Consider the following 16,969-nt stretch of genomic DNA (forward strand, 5'->3'; position numbering starts at 1 on the left):
AGTTATTTTAATTGTAGTTTTAGTTTTATATTCCTGTTTATGTCCTTTAATAATTTATATTAATAAATGAATTTAATTATTGCAAAAAAAATATAACACGTATTTTTTTTTATGTGAAAACACATTTAAATTTTATATGAAAAAAATGTTACATGTGTCTACAACTCATCTATAAATAAATGTGCTTTAATTTTTATTTGCAGTACACATATAATTATACGATAAAACATTGCGAAAATGAACACACAGCAAATCTAGTGATATATGAAAATAGATATAAAAATCAATGCAATATTGCATTGTTTTCCAAGTATCTAAATATCACTTTATCGTAACCTAATATCACAAATATTTTATCATAATTTTGCAATCCATAATTATGTCACTGTAACATTGCACTAAAACTACGCATGTATAAAAAGACGTGGCATGGCGGTCTTGTATCTTTTTAAAGTAAAAATGGCGGGGAAAATACTGATTTTGGCGCTTGCGTTATCAATTTGCAAGGTAATTTTTCGTAATTTTTTTTATGTTGTAGTTCTGGAAAATTACAGTAATCGCTAATTAAGAAAACAAAGTTTGGAAACGGGGAAAAAAAGTGTTTCCGATTTTGCTGATAAAAAAATAATATAGAATTCGCCAGTAACTGGCCACCTGTTAGAAACTGGCCACCCTAAACTAAAAATGAATTATATTCACCTATAAACAGAATTCATTATAGTATAAGGTGACTAGTTATTGAAGGCTGGCCAGTTATTGAACCTTAAACTAAAATGAATTCTGATAATATACCGGGTGTGGTCTGTAATATGAGCAAAAAATTAAACTGTAGGCTGAACTCCTCATACTGACCAACATTAGTTCAGCGAATTTTAAAAATAACTTGCATTTTGATTTTTAATACACTTTAAAGTTTATTCTAAGACGCAATGTATTGCGAATTTTGTTACGTTTAAGGCGTGACAAGCAATGTCAATCACAATGATATTGGCGTCCATTGAAGATAATATTTATTTTGTATGAAAAATAGGAAGTCTAAAAACTTCATAATTTTTAACAGTTGTTGAACAAAAGTATCACCGTTTGAGGAGTAGGTACAATCTACATATGTTTTAATTATTTGCTCGTGTTACAGGCCACACCCGGTATAGGTGAAGTGAATAGAATTGATTTTTAGTTTAGGGTGGCCAGTTATTGACCGGTGGCCAGTTACTGGCGAATTACCGTAATTGTAATATAAAAACAATATTAAAAAAAAATTATGTTTGTTTTTTTTTTAGGTCCAGTCTCAGTCAATTGGCTGCTGTTCGCCGTCGTCAAACGTAATTATTAATTTTATTTATTCAAAAACGCACATCATATTGTCCAAATGGCATTCTTTTCCAGACAACTTTGTTGAGCGACTTGCGACGGCAGCAGCGATAACCGTAGGTTGGAGCGAGCCACAGCGATCGGACCTTTCGTTCCTACCTATGGTTGTCGCTGCCGCCGTCGCCAGTCGCGTAATGTCGTGGCCGAGCCGTATAGGATAATACCATTGACGTAAGTATATCTTAGGACTGGCCTTACGGGCAATAAGAATGGGGCATGAATGGGGCCAGTACAGCGGTGTGACACCGCTACAACGCGATTAGTTGATGAGTTCGCATCACGCGCGTGATTGGTCGCAACTATAAGTCTGTATCTTTAGGTATTTAAATAAAAGTAAACAAAATCTACCCTCAAATGGCTGCTTAAGCCAGTTGAGGGTAGATGAAAACATTACATGATCAAATAATGTAGATTGAAGTCAGGTCATTCAATTACTGATCCAGGCGCTTTTGTATTTGATTGGTTAACCAATAAATGTTATACCCGAAACTTTTCAAATTATTTGTTTACTTTAATTTAAGTACCTACCTAAAGATACACAATATAGTTGCGTTAGACTGCACGATTGGCTCGAATTCTTGAGTGACACCGCTGTACTAGCACTATTCTTAGTGCCCGTAAGGCCCGTCCTGAGATATACGTCAATGGATAATACTGCCTCCAAACGCTCGGTAGAGCTGAAGGAGCGAAGCTCCTCCTTTCTGACTGTAACTGAGTGAAGTACGTATACAACTACGAGAGTTGTGCCCTAGGATGGTCAGTCTTCACCACATTTACCTTAGTTATTTTTTTTGTCTTTTTCTTTTTTCTTTAAGTCGCTCTATGTCTTATTATGTGAAATTTTATTTCATGTGAAAACTAACTTGTTTAGAAATAATAAACAAGTAAGGTGGTGGTACTGATGCTCGATGCCGTCCCAGTACATGTCATCTTGAAACTTAAGTCATTGTCAATGGAGGTGACAGCAGGGTGCCATCTATTGGGCATTAGCATGTCGACATATTTAATTATACAAACGGGTCTACCGCGATGTAATTTCATTGTTTTTACCTTTAATTCCGACGTTTCAGCTGAGTTGCACTAGCTGTGGTCACGGAAAGACTGACGTCCCAACAAATGTCAACAGAGATATTAATAAAACACCACTAAACTACCCGAAATTAGTTTATAAAAATGTTTGGGGTAGACAAAAAAATTGCAGCTACCCGTTAAAGTTTAATGTTTATCGTCCACGGCACGACACGCAACACTCACAGTATCCGTACACTGGTCCGAAGATATAACCGCTGGTTTCAACATTTGAATCACTGGTCCCCAAGTAGACGATAATTTGTACCCGTCCTCTCGGTTGAAATTTATAAGGTAAAGTAAAAAGTAAATTCTTTATTTGCATTAAATGTGGTTAACAGTAGGTCTTATTGTATTTAGGGTGCTTTTTAGGGTTCCGTACCCAAAGGGTAAAACGGGACCCTATTACTAAGACTCCGCTGTCCGTCCGTCCGTCCGTCCGTCCGTCTGTCCGTCCGTCCGTCCGTCTGTCACCAGGCTGTATCTCACGAACCGTGATAGCTAGACAGTTGAAATTTTCACAGATGATGTATTTCTGTTGCCGCTATAACAACAAATACTAAAAACAGAATAAAATAAAGATTTAAGTGGGGCTGCCATACAACAAACGTGATTTTTGACCGAAGATAAGCAACGTCGGGCGGGGTCAGTACTTGGATGGGTGACCTTTCTTTTTATTTTTGCCATTTTTGCATTATGGTACGGAACCCTTCGTGCGCGAGTCCGACTCGCACTTGCCCGGTTTTTAAGTTCAATCGCCTCTCTCACGATCCGCGGATAATAGTGTCGCTCGTTGGAGAGGACTTTGGGTTTATGTAGCTCAATCCAGTGATTCGTTCCTGTTGTCAGCAAGTGCTCAGCTATTGCGGATTTGTTTACATGGCGATTTTTAACAGCTGCTATGTGTTCCTTCACCCTCTCTTGAACGCTGCGCTTAGTTTGGCCAATGTACGCACTTCCACAACTGCATTCTATCTTGTAGACACCCGGACTCTGGTACGGAATGACATCCTTTGGGCTGCGTAAAAGACTTGCTACTTTAGATAACGGCGTGTATACAGTCTTAATGGAGAATTTCTTCAGTACTGATCCAACTTTGTCCGTTATCCCTTTCACATACGGCAAAAAGGCTGGTTGCCTACTAACCTCCGGATGTCTTTCTTTTTTCCTAGTCGTGCGTGGGATTTTCTGCAAGTACCCATTTTTCTTTCATTTTTCATTTTTCATTTTCATTTTTCATTTTTCAGTACTGAAGAAATTCTCCATTAAGACTGTATACACGCTGTTATCTAAAGTAGCAAGTCTTTTACGCAGCCCAAAGGATGTCATTCCGTACCAGAGTCCGGGTGTCTACAAGATAGAATGCAGTTGTGGAAGTGCGTACATTGGCCAAACTAAGCGCAGCGTTCAAGAGAAGGTGAAGGAACACATAGCAGCTGTTAAAAATCGCCATGTAAACAAATCCGCAATCTGAGCACTTGCTGACAACAGGAACGAATCACTGGATTGAGCTATATAAACCCAAAGTCCTCTCCAACGAGCGCACTATTATCCGCGGATCGTGAGAGAGGCGATTGAAATTAAAAAGCACCCTAAAAATTTCAACCGAGAGGGTACAAATTATCGTCTACTTGGGGACCAGTGATTCAAATGTTGAAACCAGCGGATATATCTTCGGACCAGTGTACGGATACTGTGAGTGTTGCGTGTCGTGCCGTGGACAATAAACATTAAACTTTAACGGGTAGCTGCAATTTCTTTGTCTACCCCAAACATTTTTATAAACTAATTTCGGGTAGTTTAGTGGTGTTTTATTAATATCTCTGTTGACATCATAGTCTAAGAGTATATTATTATACCATGGTTGACATTTGTTGGGACGTCAGTCTTTCCGTGACCACAGCTGGTGCAACTCAGCTGAAACGTCGGAATTAAAGGTAAAAACAATGAAATTATATCGCAGTAGACCCGTTTGTGTAATTAAATATGTGTACAAAACGCGAGAGTTTAAAGTGTTATATTAACATGTCGAGCACTAGTACCACCACTTAGTGTAATCAGTTTAACTTTTAGCTTTAGGCATAAATTCCGGTATTTTTAAGTTTTTTTTAATTTTATATTATGTTCACAGAGCCAGTCATCATGTGGACCATCGCAATCACAGATGGTAAATAGTTAATATCGATAACTGTGTTTTAATAATTAAATTCTACAAGTTTCAACATCTTTTTATTTGTATCTACAGGGTGGCCAAAAAATAAGTGCATTCCCGTTGCCAGGGAGGTTTTGGGATTATACTGAGCAACTTTTACTATGAGACCAACCTCGAAATGTCGAAAAAAAAATTTGGCTGTTTCATACATTTTGGCTGGTCTATTTTCTATGGGAGGGAAAATTTTTTTTTCGCGATTTCGTGATTGGTCCCATAGTAAAAGTTGCTCAGTATAATCACAAAACCTCCATGGCAACGGGAATGCATTTATTTTTTAGCTTATTTGTTACCTAAGGTATCAATTGTAGTGTAAAAGTAAAGTAAATATGAAGCATTTCACGCGTTTTTTGCACTTGCCATAATTAAGTTTGTCATAAATTTGTTTGTCATAATTTTCCGCAGATGAATGGACTAAAAGCATCACCGCAACTCCAGTTTGTAAGTACTAATTGTATACTCATACATTATTCAAATAGGCAATTGTGAATAGAATTAGACCAAGAAAAGTCTGCAGCGATTTTGATAGCCCACGCAGTGCAACTGTTATTAATACGTCATAATTCCATAGAAGTTTGACGTTTAAAAAAACGCTGCGTGGGCTATCAAAATCGCTGCAGACTATTCTTGGTCTAACTCTAATATATTTAAGCTAATAGTAGGTATTATCTAGGAATTAAATTATTTATTTTGTAGCTCATATCATAGACTCGTTAGACCAAGATAAGTCTGCAATGGTTTTGATAGCACAGATTGTGCAAGTGTTAGTTTAAACGTCATAATTTCATAGAATTTTGATACACTTGCACAGTATGTGCTATCAAAATCGCTGCAGAGTTAGCATGGCATGACTATTATTAATTTAAAAAAAAAGGGTAAAAAAACTCCAATTACTAAGACTCCGCTGTCCGTCTGTCCGTCCGTCTGTCTGTCACCAGGCTGTATCTCATGAACCGTGATAGCTAGACAGTTGAAATTTTCACAGATGATGTATTTCTTTTGCTGCTATAACAACAAATACTAAAAACAAAATAAAATAAATATTTGAGTGGGGCTCCCATACAACAAACGTGATTTGTTGCCGTTTTTTGCGTAATGGTACGGAACCCTTCGTGCGCGAGTTCGGCTCGCACTTGGCCGGTTTTTAATATTTTTTCTTTATGTTCTAGGTACCAGGGCAAAATTTTAACCTTCAAGCCATACCCCTTTCACAATTTTCGCAACAGTCACAGGTAAATAATCAATATCCATCAGGGGATCCGTCTGTTCGTTTGCCTTCTATATCATAAGAATAAGAATTAATTTTTGCCATTTTTATATATTGTGACCTTTTTTGCCACTTTTGTGTTATTTCTACTTAGAATCACGACTTTCGATCCTAATAGGATAAAAAAATGTTCCAGAGTTTTTTTTCTATTGTGTTACCATTTCCCCATATAATACTTTGTATGGCGGTAACAAAAAGGAAAGTTTGAAAAACGTATGAAAATTTTAGGACTATTTTTTCTCCTATAAGGAAGAAACGGGCTCGCGATCCTGACTAGAAATAACACAAAAGTGGCAAAAAAGGTCACAATATATAAAAATGGCAAAAAATATAAGAAACGCTCATATACCTATCCTATGAGCTGTGGCAAAATGCCGGGATAACGCGAGGAAGAAGAAGAAAACAATACAAAAGGTAATCACGGTCTACCCGGTCGATATTAGTCTATACTCTGTATCTTTAGGTATTTAAATAAAAGTAAACAAAATCTACCCTCAAATGGCTGCTGAAGCCAGTTGAGGGTAGATGAAAACATTACATGATCAAATAATGTAGGTTAAAAGTCAGGACGGTCAGTGACAGATCCAGGTGGTTTTGTATTTGGTTGGTTAACCAATAAAAGTTATAACTACCCGAAAATGTACACATTATTTGTTTACTTTTATTTAAATACCTAGATACAGAGTAGGTAATAGTGCAGCAGTCTGGAATCCGAATGGTACCTTTATTCTCCAACTTGCAGTTCAGGTGATATGTTATAGGTACTAAATTTTATATAAAGGAAAAAAGTGAAAAATTTACGTTTCCCTGCTTACTTGAACCCGCAAGCTGCGCAATCCGTGCGTTTGCTCTAACCAATTGAGCTACGGAAGCCTACCAGAACTTCGCGAATCTTTCCATTCCTTCCCTTATGTATTCACGCCTTTGCGTTGCGGGTTCAAGTCGTCGCAGGTTCAGACGTATTCTGCTTGTTTAAAAATTGATATGTTATACTAATGAGATGGACAGCACGTAAACTTACATACTTATTATATATTTTACAGGGGTCACAAGGATCGAATATACAGAAGGCCCAATCAGCTATTAATGTTCCAAAACAAAGTTTTCAAGTATCTTCTTCACCGCAGGTAGGTGCAATTATATTATAAGTAGCATCATACTACTACTACTACTAGTTTGGCGCAATGACCCAAAATGAGTCTTGGCCTCCAACACAAGAGCACGCCATTTTACCCGGTCCTGCGCGGATTCACGCCAGTTTTCACTGACGCCGAGCTCCCAGAAATCTGCTTCCACTCGATCCTCCCACCGACACTTAAGACGACCAACAGGACGGCGTCCAGTCGGTCGACCCAAGTATGCTCTCTTTACAGCACGATCTTCACCCATTTTTCGAGATGGCCCAGCCAACGGAGACGATGTGCTTTAGTCTCACCCATTCGGTTCGGCTATGAGTTCTTCGATTTCGACATTTTTCCAAACCCTCCAACTGCCATCGTCTCTATTAAATGTTAATATTATCCAAGGAAAAAACGGAACCCTCATAGGATCACTCGTGCGTCTGTCTGTATGTCCGACCATTCCCCCCTCCCCCCTTTATCTCCAAAACTACTGGCTCTAAAATTGTGTCAAAAATACACAAAATAGTTCTTTACCTATAAATGACAGGAAAACTTATTAGAAATGTGCAGTCAAGCGTGAGCCGGACTTAATTGCTTAGTTTTTGATCCGACCACTACGGGTTTTTTAAAGACATTTCATTCACGTTCCACATAAAAAAATACATTGTTAAAATTGAGTATTAAAGTACGGAATCCTTGGAACGCGAGTCCGACTCGCACTTGACCGGTTTTTTAAAGTATAAAGTGAGTATTCCAAGCTCTTTAAAGGCGTCAAAAAATCCTTTGAAGGCAATTTTTCCGTAGGGAGTAATATTTGGTTGGTTTGAAAAATTAAGTGTTAACCAAAATTTGGCTTCCAAGTACTATGAAGGAAAAATAGAGTAGGTACTGCTATTAAGCTTAGAATAAATTTAAAAGTGGAAAAATTACTGTCATGGGTGAGACTTGAACTCACGGCCTCTGGATCGATACTCCAGCGCTCTGCCATCTGAGCCACCAAGACCTCATCCATAGCCAGCAAATTTTTCCACCATATTATAGGTCAAGGGGACCTTAGCGACATCTACCGCAAGAGTGTTACCTTTTTTAAACGGCTACGGCGGCGGCGACGTTTCTGCTTGTTAAAAATTAAAATTAAAATTAGGTACTGCTAGTAAATGATACTGGTAACACTCTACAAAAAATCAACCTTTTTATTACAGATTTCATCATCTTTCGCCCAACCCTCTAACGTACAATGCTCTCAACCCTACCCTCAAGTCATCACCGCTCCAGTGTCCACCATCACCATCCCCTCCACGGGCTGCACCACCGCCATCGACGACTGCCTTGCCAACACTTTAGCCAACGCTTTACAGATGATGATCGCCAACGATTTCATCAACTCCGTCATCAGCAATAACATCATCAACCAAGACTCCCTCTCCATACCCGTCGTGGAAACTTCCGTACCTAGTGTTGACCTTAACTCTTTCATTAGGAACCTTAACGCTAACCAGCTAGCTGAAACACAGACTGCTCAATATTATGAACCCGAAGAAACAAATGATTGCTACAACTGGGAAAATCTCCTAAACTATTTAAACGAAGACAAGAAAGCTGAACCAGAGCCAGAAAACAAATACGATGCTTTCTTTAAATATTTAAAGGGAAAGGGACAAACTGTTGATCAGATCACGAAACAACCAGAAGCTCCGATCATCACCGCATGTGTTCAAAACCAAGACGACGATGCTATTCTACAGGCTTTAGCAAAATACTTTGGTAATAATTGTGATACAAGTCCAAAATGTGGGAATGCAGCTCAAGTAGTGTTCCCTGAAGAGATCCCAGCGCAGCTAATCTGCAATTATGGGTACATCCCGACAACAACGCCGGTTGTTAGCTTCTCTGTTCAGCCATTAGATCCTAATTGTAATTTTATCGTTGGTGCTGGTGGTCAAATTGTTAATTAAAGCAAGTTATAAATCGACAAGTTTAATAGCGAACACTTTTTTATTACTGAAGATCAATAAACGTTTTCTTCTGCTACCAAATAATTGCTCTCTCATCTCTACCTAGAGTTAGACCAAGAGAAGTCTACAGCGATTTTGATAGCTCACGCAGTGAAAGTGTTATTTATACGTCATAATTTCACAGAAGTTTGACGTTTAAAATAACACTCGCACTGCGTGGGCTATCAAAATCGCTGCAGACTTTTCTTGGTCTCACTCTCTATGGTTTAATTCTCGATTCATTTTTGGGCGGGATGTAATAAAAAAATATTAATAGCAGTATTTTATAAATCTCAATACCTACATGCCATGTTTTATTCTATAATATTTTTGTGGCTGGGGACTTATCTAAATGCTACACAAAAAATTTCGGCAAATCGAAAAAAACGACCTGTATATATCACATCATAGTTTAAGGAAATATTATTTAAGGCTAGTTTTAGGTTTTTTAGTTTATAAGAAATTAAAGACATTTTAAACAATGCTCATTTTTAATTACATACACATATTACGCAATGAACCCATACAATCTACTAGGAGTACACTAAAAACGCCAGGTCCAAAAGTGGACTCACGCTCGCGGTGTCAAAATCTCGCAGAGATATTTTTGATCACTCTCCTGTTCAATAATAATATTTGCATGCCACTAATATTGTCCCAGGTTATTATTTCATACGTGTGTACTTAACCTAACTTAACTACCTACCGCGAGTTTGACATTGACATATTCGCTAACGTCTGCGTAACTTACTTTAGCTATACATCTCGCTCGCGCTAATATACCTATACAGACGCTGGCGAATATGTCAGTGACAAACTCGTGGTAAGACTTCCAGAAGTCCCTTCCTGAAGTTTCATAAAGCCTGATCTGAAAAAAGGCTACTTGTTAAAAGACCTAAGTTGACGAACATATTTGTCAATAAATAAATTAAGAATTTATAGTTGGGGAACCGATGATGCTAAATGTGTACTTACTCGAGCGTCGTACAGACCTATTGGAATCGAAATATTAGATGATAAGAAGAAAAAAGTTACCTATATAAAGTTTTTTTCCAGCGAGCCGGAAAGCGTTTACAATTTTTTTTGAAATTTCGGGAGGTGGAGGGTTAAATAATCGTTAAGCAGTTTGTGGGTTTGGTCGTTTTTGGCCACGTTAATGCTATATTTTTTCTATAACTTAATATAACACTTATTTGTAGGCATTTTCTTAATCCGACGAACACAAGTTTGACGCCTAATTTTTTACATTGTAACCGTCAGATTAAGGAAATGTGTGCAAATAATTATTAGATTTAGTAACAGCACAATTATAGCGTTAATTTGGACCAATATGACCAAATCCACAATCTGCTTAACAATTTGTTGAACCCCCACCAACCCCCCACCAACCAAGGGCTCAATATAGATGGCTAAAAGGGTTAAAGGTAGACTACACGGGGTAGCAAGATATCATTCATATCTTAATCTGACGCGCTCGAGTAAACACACCCCTCCCCTCTTGGGCCCCCCTACTATTAATTCTGGACTCGTGAAAAGTTTTTTATTTAAAACTAGCAACCTTTGCGGCTTTGCACAGGTTAACAAATTATACCTACACTTAAACCTTCCTGAAGAATCACTCTATTGATAGGTGAAAACCACATGAAAATCCGTTCAGTAGTTTTTGAGTTTATTGCGAATGTACAAACACACAAACAGACAGACGACTTTGTTTTATAAGGTGTAGTGATGATGAAGCTTCTGACAGCAATGTGAACGGGAACTTTTTAAGTGAAAACTTGCATGAGAATTTTCTCACGTAAATGTCCAGATTTTTTTGGAAATTTTGAGAATGTACTGCAACTTGCACTTTTCTAATTCTGACAGGATCTGGATTGGTAGATGTATTTTATTTTTGTAATAAAAAAAAATAAAATTACAGCAAATAATAAATAAGAGAAACATAAATTTAAAATACATTTAATTTATTAAATACATAAATTCAACAGCTTACTATAAGGACTAGACGCTAGTAAATTGCTTCCAATTAAATTAGGTGAAACAAAGCTAGGCGAAATAACGCTAGGCGAAACGATGCTAGGTGAAATAACATTGCAACCACACGGGGAAATGCAACCACAGGGGGAAATGCCACCACAAGGTGATACACAGTTACAAGCTGAAATGGGGTTGCAATCATTGCAACCACAGTTGGTGTTTTCTAGAAGGTTACAAACTATCATGAGTTGGAGGGTGTCAGCCAGGTTCTGGCAGGATCTAGGGGTGCAGTCCGTGATGATGGTCGGTGGGTTGATGATTGGTGGGATGATAGGGGGAATCAGGGGCTGGATGACCTTTTGACAGAAAGGTTGGCGTATGCATTGTGAAGTCACGACCTGAAAAATATATTAGTTGTAATCCATAGATACTAATATTATAAATGCGAAAGTGTGTCTGTCTGTTACCTCTTCACGCTTAAACCGCTGAACCGATTAGGACAAAATTTTGTATGAAGATAGTTATAAGGGTCAAAAAGATCATTGTGTTATGTCTTTCCTGTAGACATACACAAGATTTAAGGGCTATAAAGGTTAATTTTCTTATTTAACCCTTATCCACGTGAAATAAATGTACTGTTCGCGCGAACACATTAGTTTTCTCTCCTGTGGGCATATAGTTAACAGCTTGTGGGCATGTAAGCAATGATTTTATCATAGTTCTCTAAATAAAAGGAGGACCTTTTCACGTGGATAAGGGTTAAATAAGAAAATTAACCTTTATAGCCCTTAAATCTTGTGTATGTCTACAGGAAATACATAACACAGTGATCTTTTTGACCCATAAAACACTTTAATTTAAACTCTCGCGTTTTGTACACATATTTAATTACACAAACGGGTCTACCGCGATATAATTTCATTGTTTTTCTCTTAAATTCCGCCGTTTCAGCTGAGTTGCACGAGCTGTGGTCACGTCGACGTGTGCTGGTAACGTCGGAATTTAAGGTAAAAACAATGAAATTATATCGCGGTAGACCCGTTTGTGTAATTAAATATGTAGATACATAGTTACTTTCGCATAAAGATATAGCTTACCTTATAATGCGAGGCCAAAAGACACAACACCATAAAAGCTTTTAGTGCCATCATATTTTTATATAAATTAATACTTTTTTTAACAATTTTATTGATCCCTCTCGTTTATTAGACGGTTTAAGCGAAAATAAGTTCCAAATGAACATAAGCGGCTGTTTATATTTATTCGCGCTTTATTTTATCAAGTTTTTATCTGTTAACTAATTATATCTATTTGCTAATACTATTATACCTATGTGAAATTCACTAATAAGCAACAGGTTGATTACATAATCATAATAAACGGTAGGTACCTATAAAATAAAATTATACATTGGTCTTTTAAGGGCCATTCTCAAAAATGTTTCGAGGCCTAAAGGATGACTCACGCTAGACCGGGCCCGAGCTTCCGGCGCTTCGTTTTCTATGGAAAGCACCACGTGATCACCGATCGGCCGTCATAGAAAATGACACGTCGGACGCCTCGGCCCGGGCACGGTCCGGTCATCCTATAGCATAGCTTCCTGAGATGAACTCTGAAAGTTATAGACTTCATGGTATTTATAAAAGGAAAAACACACTTCATTTTATAAAAAAGTTTAATACTTACAAATAACACAACTTAATTAAAAAGCTACTTACAATATAATTGGCTTACACAACGGTGACATATTTGGACACAGTGGCACCGATAACGCCGCGCAACTGTAAGGGGAACAGATAGGAAAAGCTCCTGCTGAGCATCCATACCCACATCCACATCCATACCCACATCCATACCCACATCCACAACCTTTAGAGCATGGAGCAAAAGCTTTAGCCACTACTGGGAGACCTCCAGGCAAATAACCTAAGCCGCAAGGCAGCTCAGGAGCGTAAGGGGGCATAATCAGCTGATCACAATTCACGCATCTCTTTGGTACTAAAGCTGTCACATACTCGCATCCGCATTTAGGCATGCAACAGCAGGTATTAGAACAATCTGTCGTCATGTCACAAGTGCAGTTCCTATCAAATATGAGCTCATATTCTATGACACCACAATCATCGTATTCTAGAAAATAGGGAATGTCAGGAACTGTTTGGATGTAGCAGTTCTTCTGGGGTAGGGTGTCAGCTAGTAGGTCGCTGACGATGAAAAGTTGGAGAGTATCGATGAGGGATTGGACGACGTTGCCGTCGACGATGGTGGGGGCGGCAGTGGGCACGACGGTGGGCGCGATGGTGGTGGCCACTTTGGGCCCGCATTTGTTGGCCGGGCCAGCAGGGTATCTGATGCTTTGGCTTAATGCCACCTGGAATAGAATAGTCATCAAAATAAGTACTTTAACATGATTGAAGATCGGTTTATATATAAGTACAGATAGTAAGTGTGCCAGACACGTGCCGTGGTAGACAGAATACAATCCAATAGGTATTGTTATTATTATTAATATTATAAATGCGAAAGTGTGTCTGTCTGTTACCTATTCACGCTTAAACCACTGAACCGATTTAGTTGAAATTTGGTATGGAGATAGTTTGAGTCCCGGGGAAGGACATAGGGTAGTTTTAATCCCAGAAATCACCCTTTAAGGGAGTAAAAAGGGGGGTGGAAGTTTGTATGGGGAATCGATAAAAAGCAGATTGGGTAAAAATAAGCTACCCAAATTACTAACTCCACGCAGACGAAGTCGCGGGCAGAAGCTAAGTCTGCGCGGCCATGTAACGATATATATAAATAAGATAATAGACAGTTTTTAGAAGAATATTATTTTGTCTGCGGCGGCACCTGTCTGGCACGTTTAAATGTCTTTAGATAGAAGGTACTTATTCAACCAACCCTGAAAAAGTAAGTTGCAGAATTCTAGGGAAATTTTGTAAGCAACAATTTAAGCTACTAAAATAAAACTGTATTGAAAAACAATACAATGAAACGCATAGGCACTTGTCTACCTTATTACTCAATTAATATTTAAAAAATCTATTAACTAATCAACTAGATCAGCGGTCGGCAACCAGCGGCCCGCGGGCCGCATGCGGCCCGCCAATCTCTCGCTTGCGGCCCGCGAGCCTCCCTGGCTATTTTGTATGTAATACTTACTGATGAACGACAATGTCTGCTAAAGTCACAAATATTACCAAAGTTGGCCCGCGTCATCTTCGTTAACTACTATCATACTACCTATGTGGCCCTTGGCTGCTAAAAGGTTGCCGACCGCTGAACTAGATACAACTATTTTAATCTATTTTAAAATCAATGATAAAATGTATCGTAGGTACTAGATTTCTGAAAATGATTATTTTATATACTACTACTCGTGCGTAATAAGGTTTGAAATAAAAATAAAGTACATTATGTATATTTAGTTAAAAAATTATATACCACAGTTGATGTTTCATATTTTATAATTTTCGAAAAATTCCATAACCTACTACTAACCTAATTGTTTTGTTCATCGTTTTCTTTTTTCAAAAATAGGTATATAGGTAAGTACTTACATTAAAAAACACAGCGACAACAGCCAAATGTACCCAGACCATTTTAGCAGCTTCTTGTAAATGAGGTAAATAACTACCCGACCTACTTTAAATACTAACTATATTTATCATTTAGACATTGACAATAATAAGAAATCCACATGGTATTAGTAACCTAGTTACAACTTGTGAAATCGAGGAATTGCAATAAAAGTAAGGTCACGTGTGCGTAGATTAGAGATGCTACGAATATTCGGTAACTATTCGGTATTCGGCCTATTCGGCCACATTGCCGAATATTCGATATTCGGCCGAATGTTGCCTACTATTAGGCCGAATACCGAATATCTGTTGCAGTTGCACCTACCTAAAAAGAAAAAAATACACAATAAAAATAACCAAAAACCAAGTATATTACTTATTTAATATTTAAAATGTATTATTCGAAAGTTGTTAAATACAAAGACCCTTTTTTGAGCATTTGTTGATTAATTACCATGGGTCTGATTTGATTGATTCTAACTACATTCATTAATTCTGTTCAACAAAAAGTATATCTTAGCAAACGTTGTGCTTTGTTGGCGAACAGGTGGCTTCGGCCGCGGAGAGGGACCGAATATTCGGTATTCGGCCAAAACCACTATTCGGGGCATCTCTATGTAGTGTAAATATTCTTCCGATATACAGACGAGCTGGATTACATTGTCTAGAGTCCGACCACGCTATGTTTTCATGCCAAGTGCTACGTCAAGTTTGGAGCTTAGCTTAGGTATACAGGATGTAATAAAAATAGTGGAGATAAGTACAACGGCATATTCGGTAATTTCGGTAGCATGTTCTGATTAAAAAAAGTAGGAGAAAAAAATGTTGACGCCAAAAAATTTTGTCGGTAAGATTTTAGTTTTTAACTTATTTTTATACTGTAAAAAGTTTAATTTTAGGTCACTTACGTAGGTACCAATGGTTTAATGATCTGGTGATTGTTTCTGAACCTTTAACTATAGCTGGTCAAGCAGATCTTGTCAGTAAAAAAAGGCGCGATATTCAAATTTTATATGGGACGATATCCTTTCGCGCCTACATTTTTCAAATTTTCCGCCTTTTTCTACTGACAAGATCTGCTTGACCCAGTATAGGTATGAAATTTATTGCGCAAAATAGCGTAATACAGAATATATGTATATGGGTGTTCTAGATATTATGTAGTGTAGCGAAACGCTACTGGCCGTTTGTAAAAAAATAAAATGCATATTTGCGATTATTTTGAATTTAAAGTTTGATGGAATGTTCGAGAAAGAAAAAATTGAATTTGTTTTTTGGCAGATCGCTTGTGAATTTTGTGTGAAAAAGTGGTTTGTGCTCCCGGGTTGTTTTTAACCAGATTTGATATATAACCAGTTTGATATATAACCCGAAGTTTTTAAAGTGCGCGTAAATCCACGGGCGGAAAGGCTCCTCGTAAACAGTTGGCCACCCAAGCCGTGCGTGAATCGGCGTTAGGGAGGAGACGCTCCTCGTAGACAGTTGGCCACCAAGGCCGTGCGTGTATCGGCGCTGGGCTCTGATGAAGTGAGGTGGCCCCATCGTTACCGTCCCGTCTACTGCCTGCCATCAGCGCTCTCCAGGAGGCGAGGTTTGCCTCGTCAGGCCTGTTCGAGGACACCAACTTGTGCGCCATCCATGCTATATGCAACTGGATTTGGATCCAGCTGCCGGCACCCTTGCGTGTGCTTCCACGTTTGTCCCCTTTACCCTTTGTCCCCTTTCCTAACTGAAATTCAAGACTGCAATATCTTAATTTTAGCGATAGTTTTTCCAATCCCAATTTTTTTATAACCACCTAATTATTGTGTTTTTGTGCCATATTTTTGTTTCGCCATTTGTTAATATCTGTGATCCGCATACCTCTTCTTTTTTCTTCCTACAACTCAAAATTCAAAAAGCCTCGCTTGACGGGCGGTATAAACAAGCGGTTCAAAATTTAGGTATCATTCGCCAAATTGTCAACCATCATCGTCCATTATATTCGCCTCATAGATACATCTTTTTCCTTTCCAGCTAAATTCTCAACCGTATTCTTTTTTTTTACCTTTCATGTTTACCAATTATGCGGAACGCAGACAAATTAGTTTAAAACGATCAATTCGTTTTTTTTTGTGGAATTTGTGAAAATTAATAGAAACAGTGAAAGTAACAGTGTGTAATTTTTTTGATAAAAGTGTGTAATATTATACGTGATCTGCAAAAATCAATTGTTTTACTGCAGTGGGTACAGTCACCTTTATAATGCCATATAGGGTTCTTGCTGGTTCGGAAATTTTATAGCGTAAGTATTGAACAACCAACTTAGCTAGGACCCTAAATAGCGCAACAATCGCGGCGTGATGGGACCTATGTGCATTTCATATTGAAGACAGTGAAAGTAG

The 16,969-nt window shown here is 38.0% G+C and overlaps 1 protein-coding gene across 1 annotated transcript; it reads left to right on the forward strand.

Moving 5' to 3' along the window:
* Nucleotides 1–355: 355 nt before the first annotated feature.
* On the forward strand, nucleotides 356–8,991 carry LOC134802606 (uncharacterized). Its single transcript, XM_063775242.1, has 7 exons — nucleotides 356–507; nucleotides 1,281–1,322; nucleotides 4,571–4,606; nucleotides 5,054–5,089; nucleotides 5,818–5,880; nucleotides 6,959–7,042; nucleotides 8,239–8,991. The coding sequence occupies exons 1-7, from the start codon at nucleotides 430–432 to the stop codon at nucleotides 8,989–8,991; spliced, it is 1,092 nt and encodes a 363-aa protein (XP_063631312.1). The 5' UTR covers nucleotides 356–429.
* Nucleotides 8,992–16,969: the final 7,978 nt, after the last annotated feature.

The sequence above is a fragment of the Cydia splendana genome, chromosome 25 (genome assembly GCF_910591565.1).
Source record: "Cydia splendana chromosome 25, ilCydSple1.2, whole genome shotgun sequence".
Lineage (NCBI taxonomy): Eukaryota > Metazoa > Arthropoda > Insecta > Lepidoptera > Tortricidae > Cydia > Cydia splendana.

Excerpts from the sequence above, each read along its gene's own strand:
- LOC134802606 (XM_063775242.1), top strand. The coding sequence starts at position 430 with ATGGCGGTCTTGTATCTTTTTAAAGTAAAAATGGCGGGGAAAATACTG. Across the intron at positions 4,607-5,053 it reads GACCATCGCAATCACAGATG|ATGAATGGACTAAAAGCATC; the intron begins GTAAATAGTTAA and ends AATTTTCCGCAG. Across the intron at positions 5,090-5,817 it reads CATCACCGCAACTCCAGTTT|GTACCAGGGCAAAATTTTAA; the intron begins GTAAGTACTAAT and ends TTTATGTTCTAG.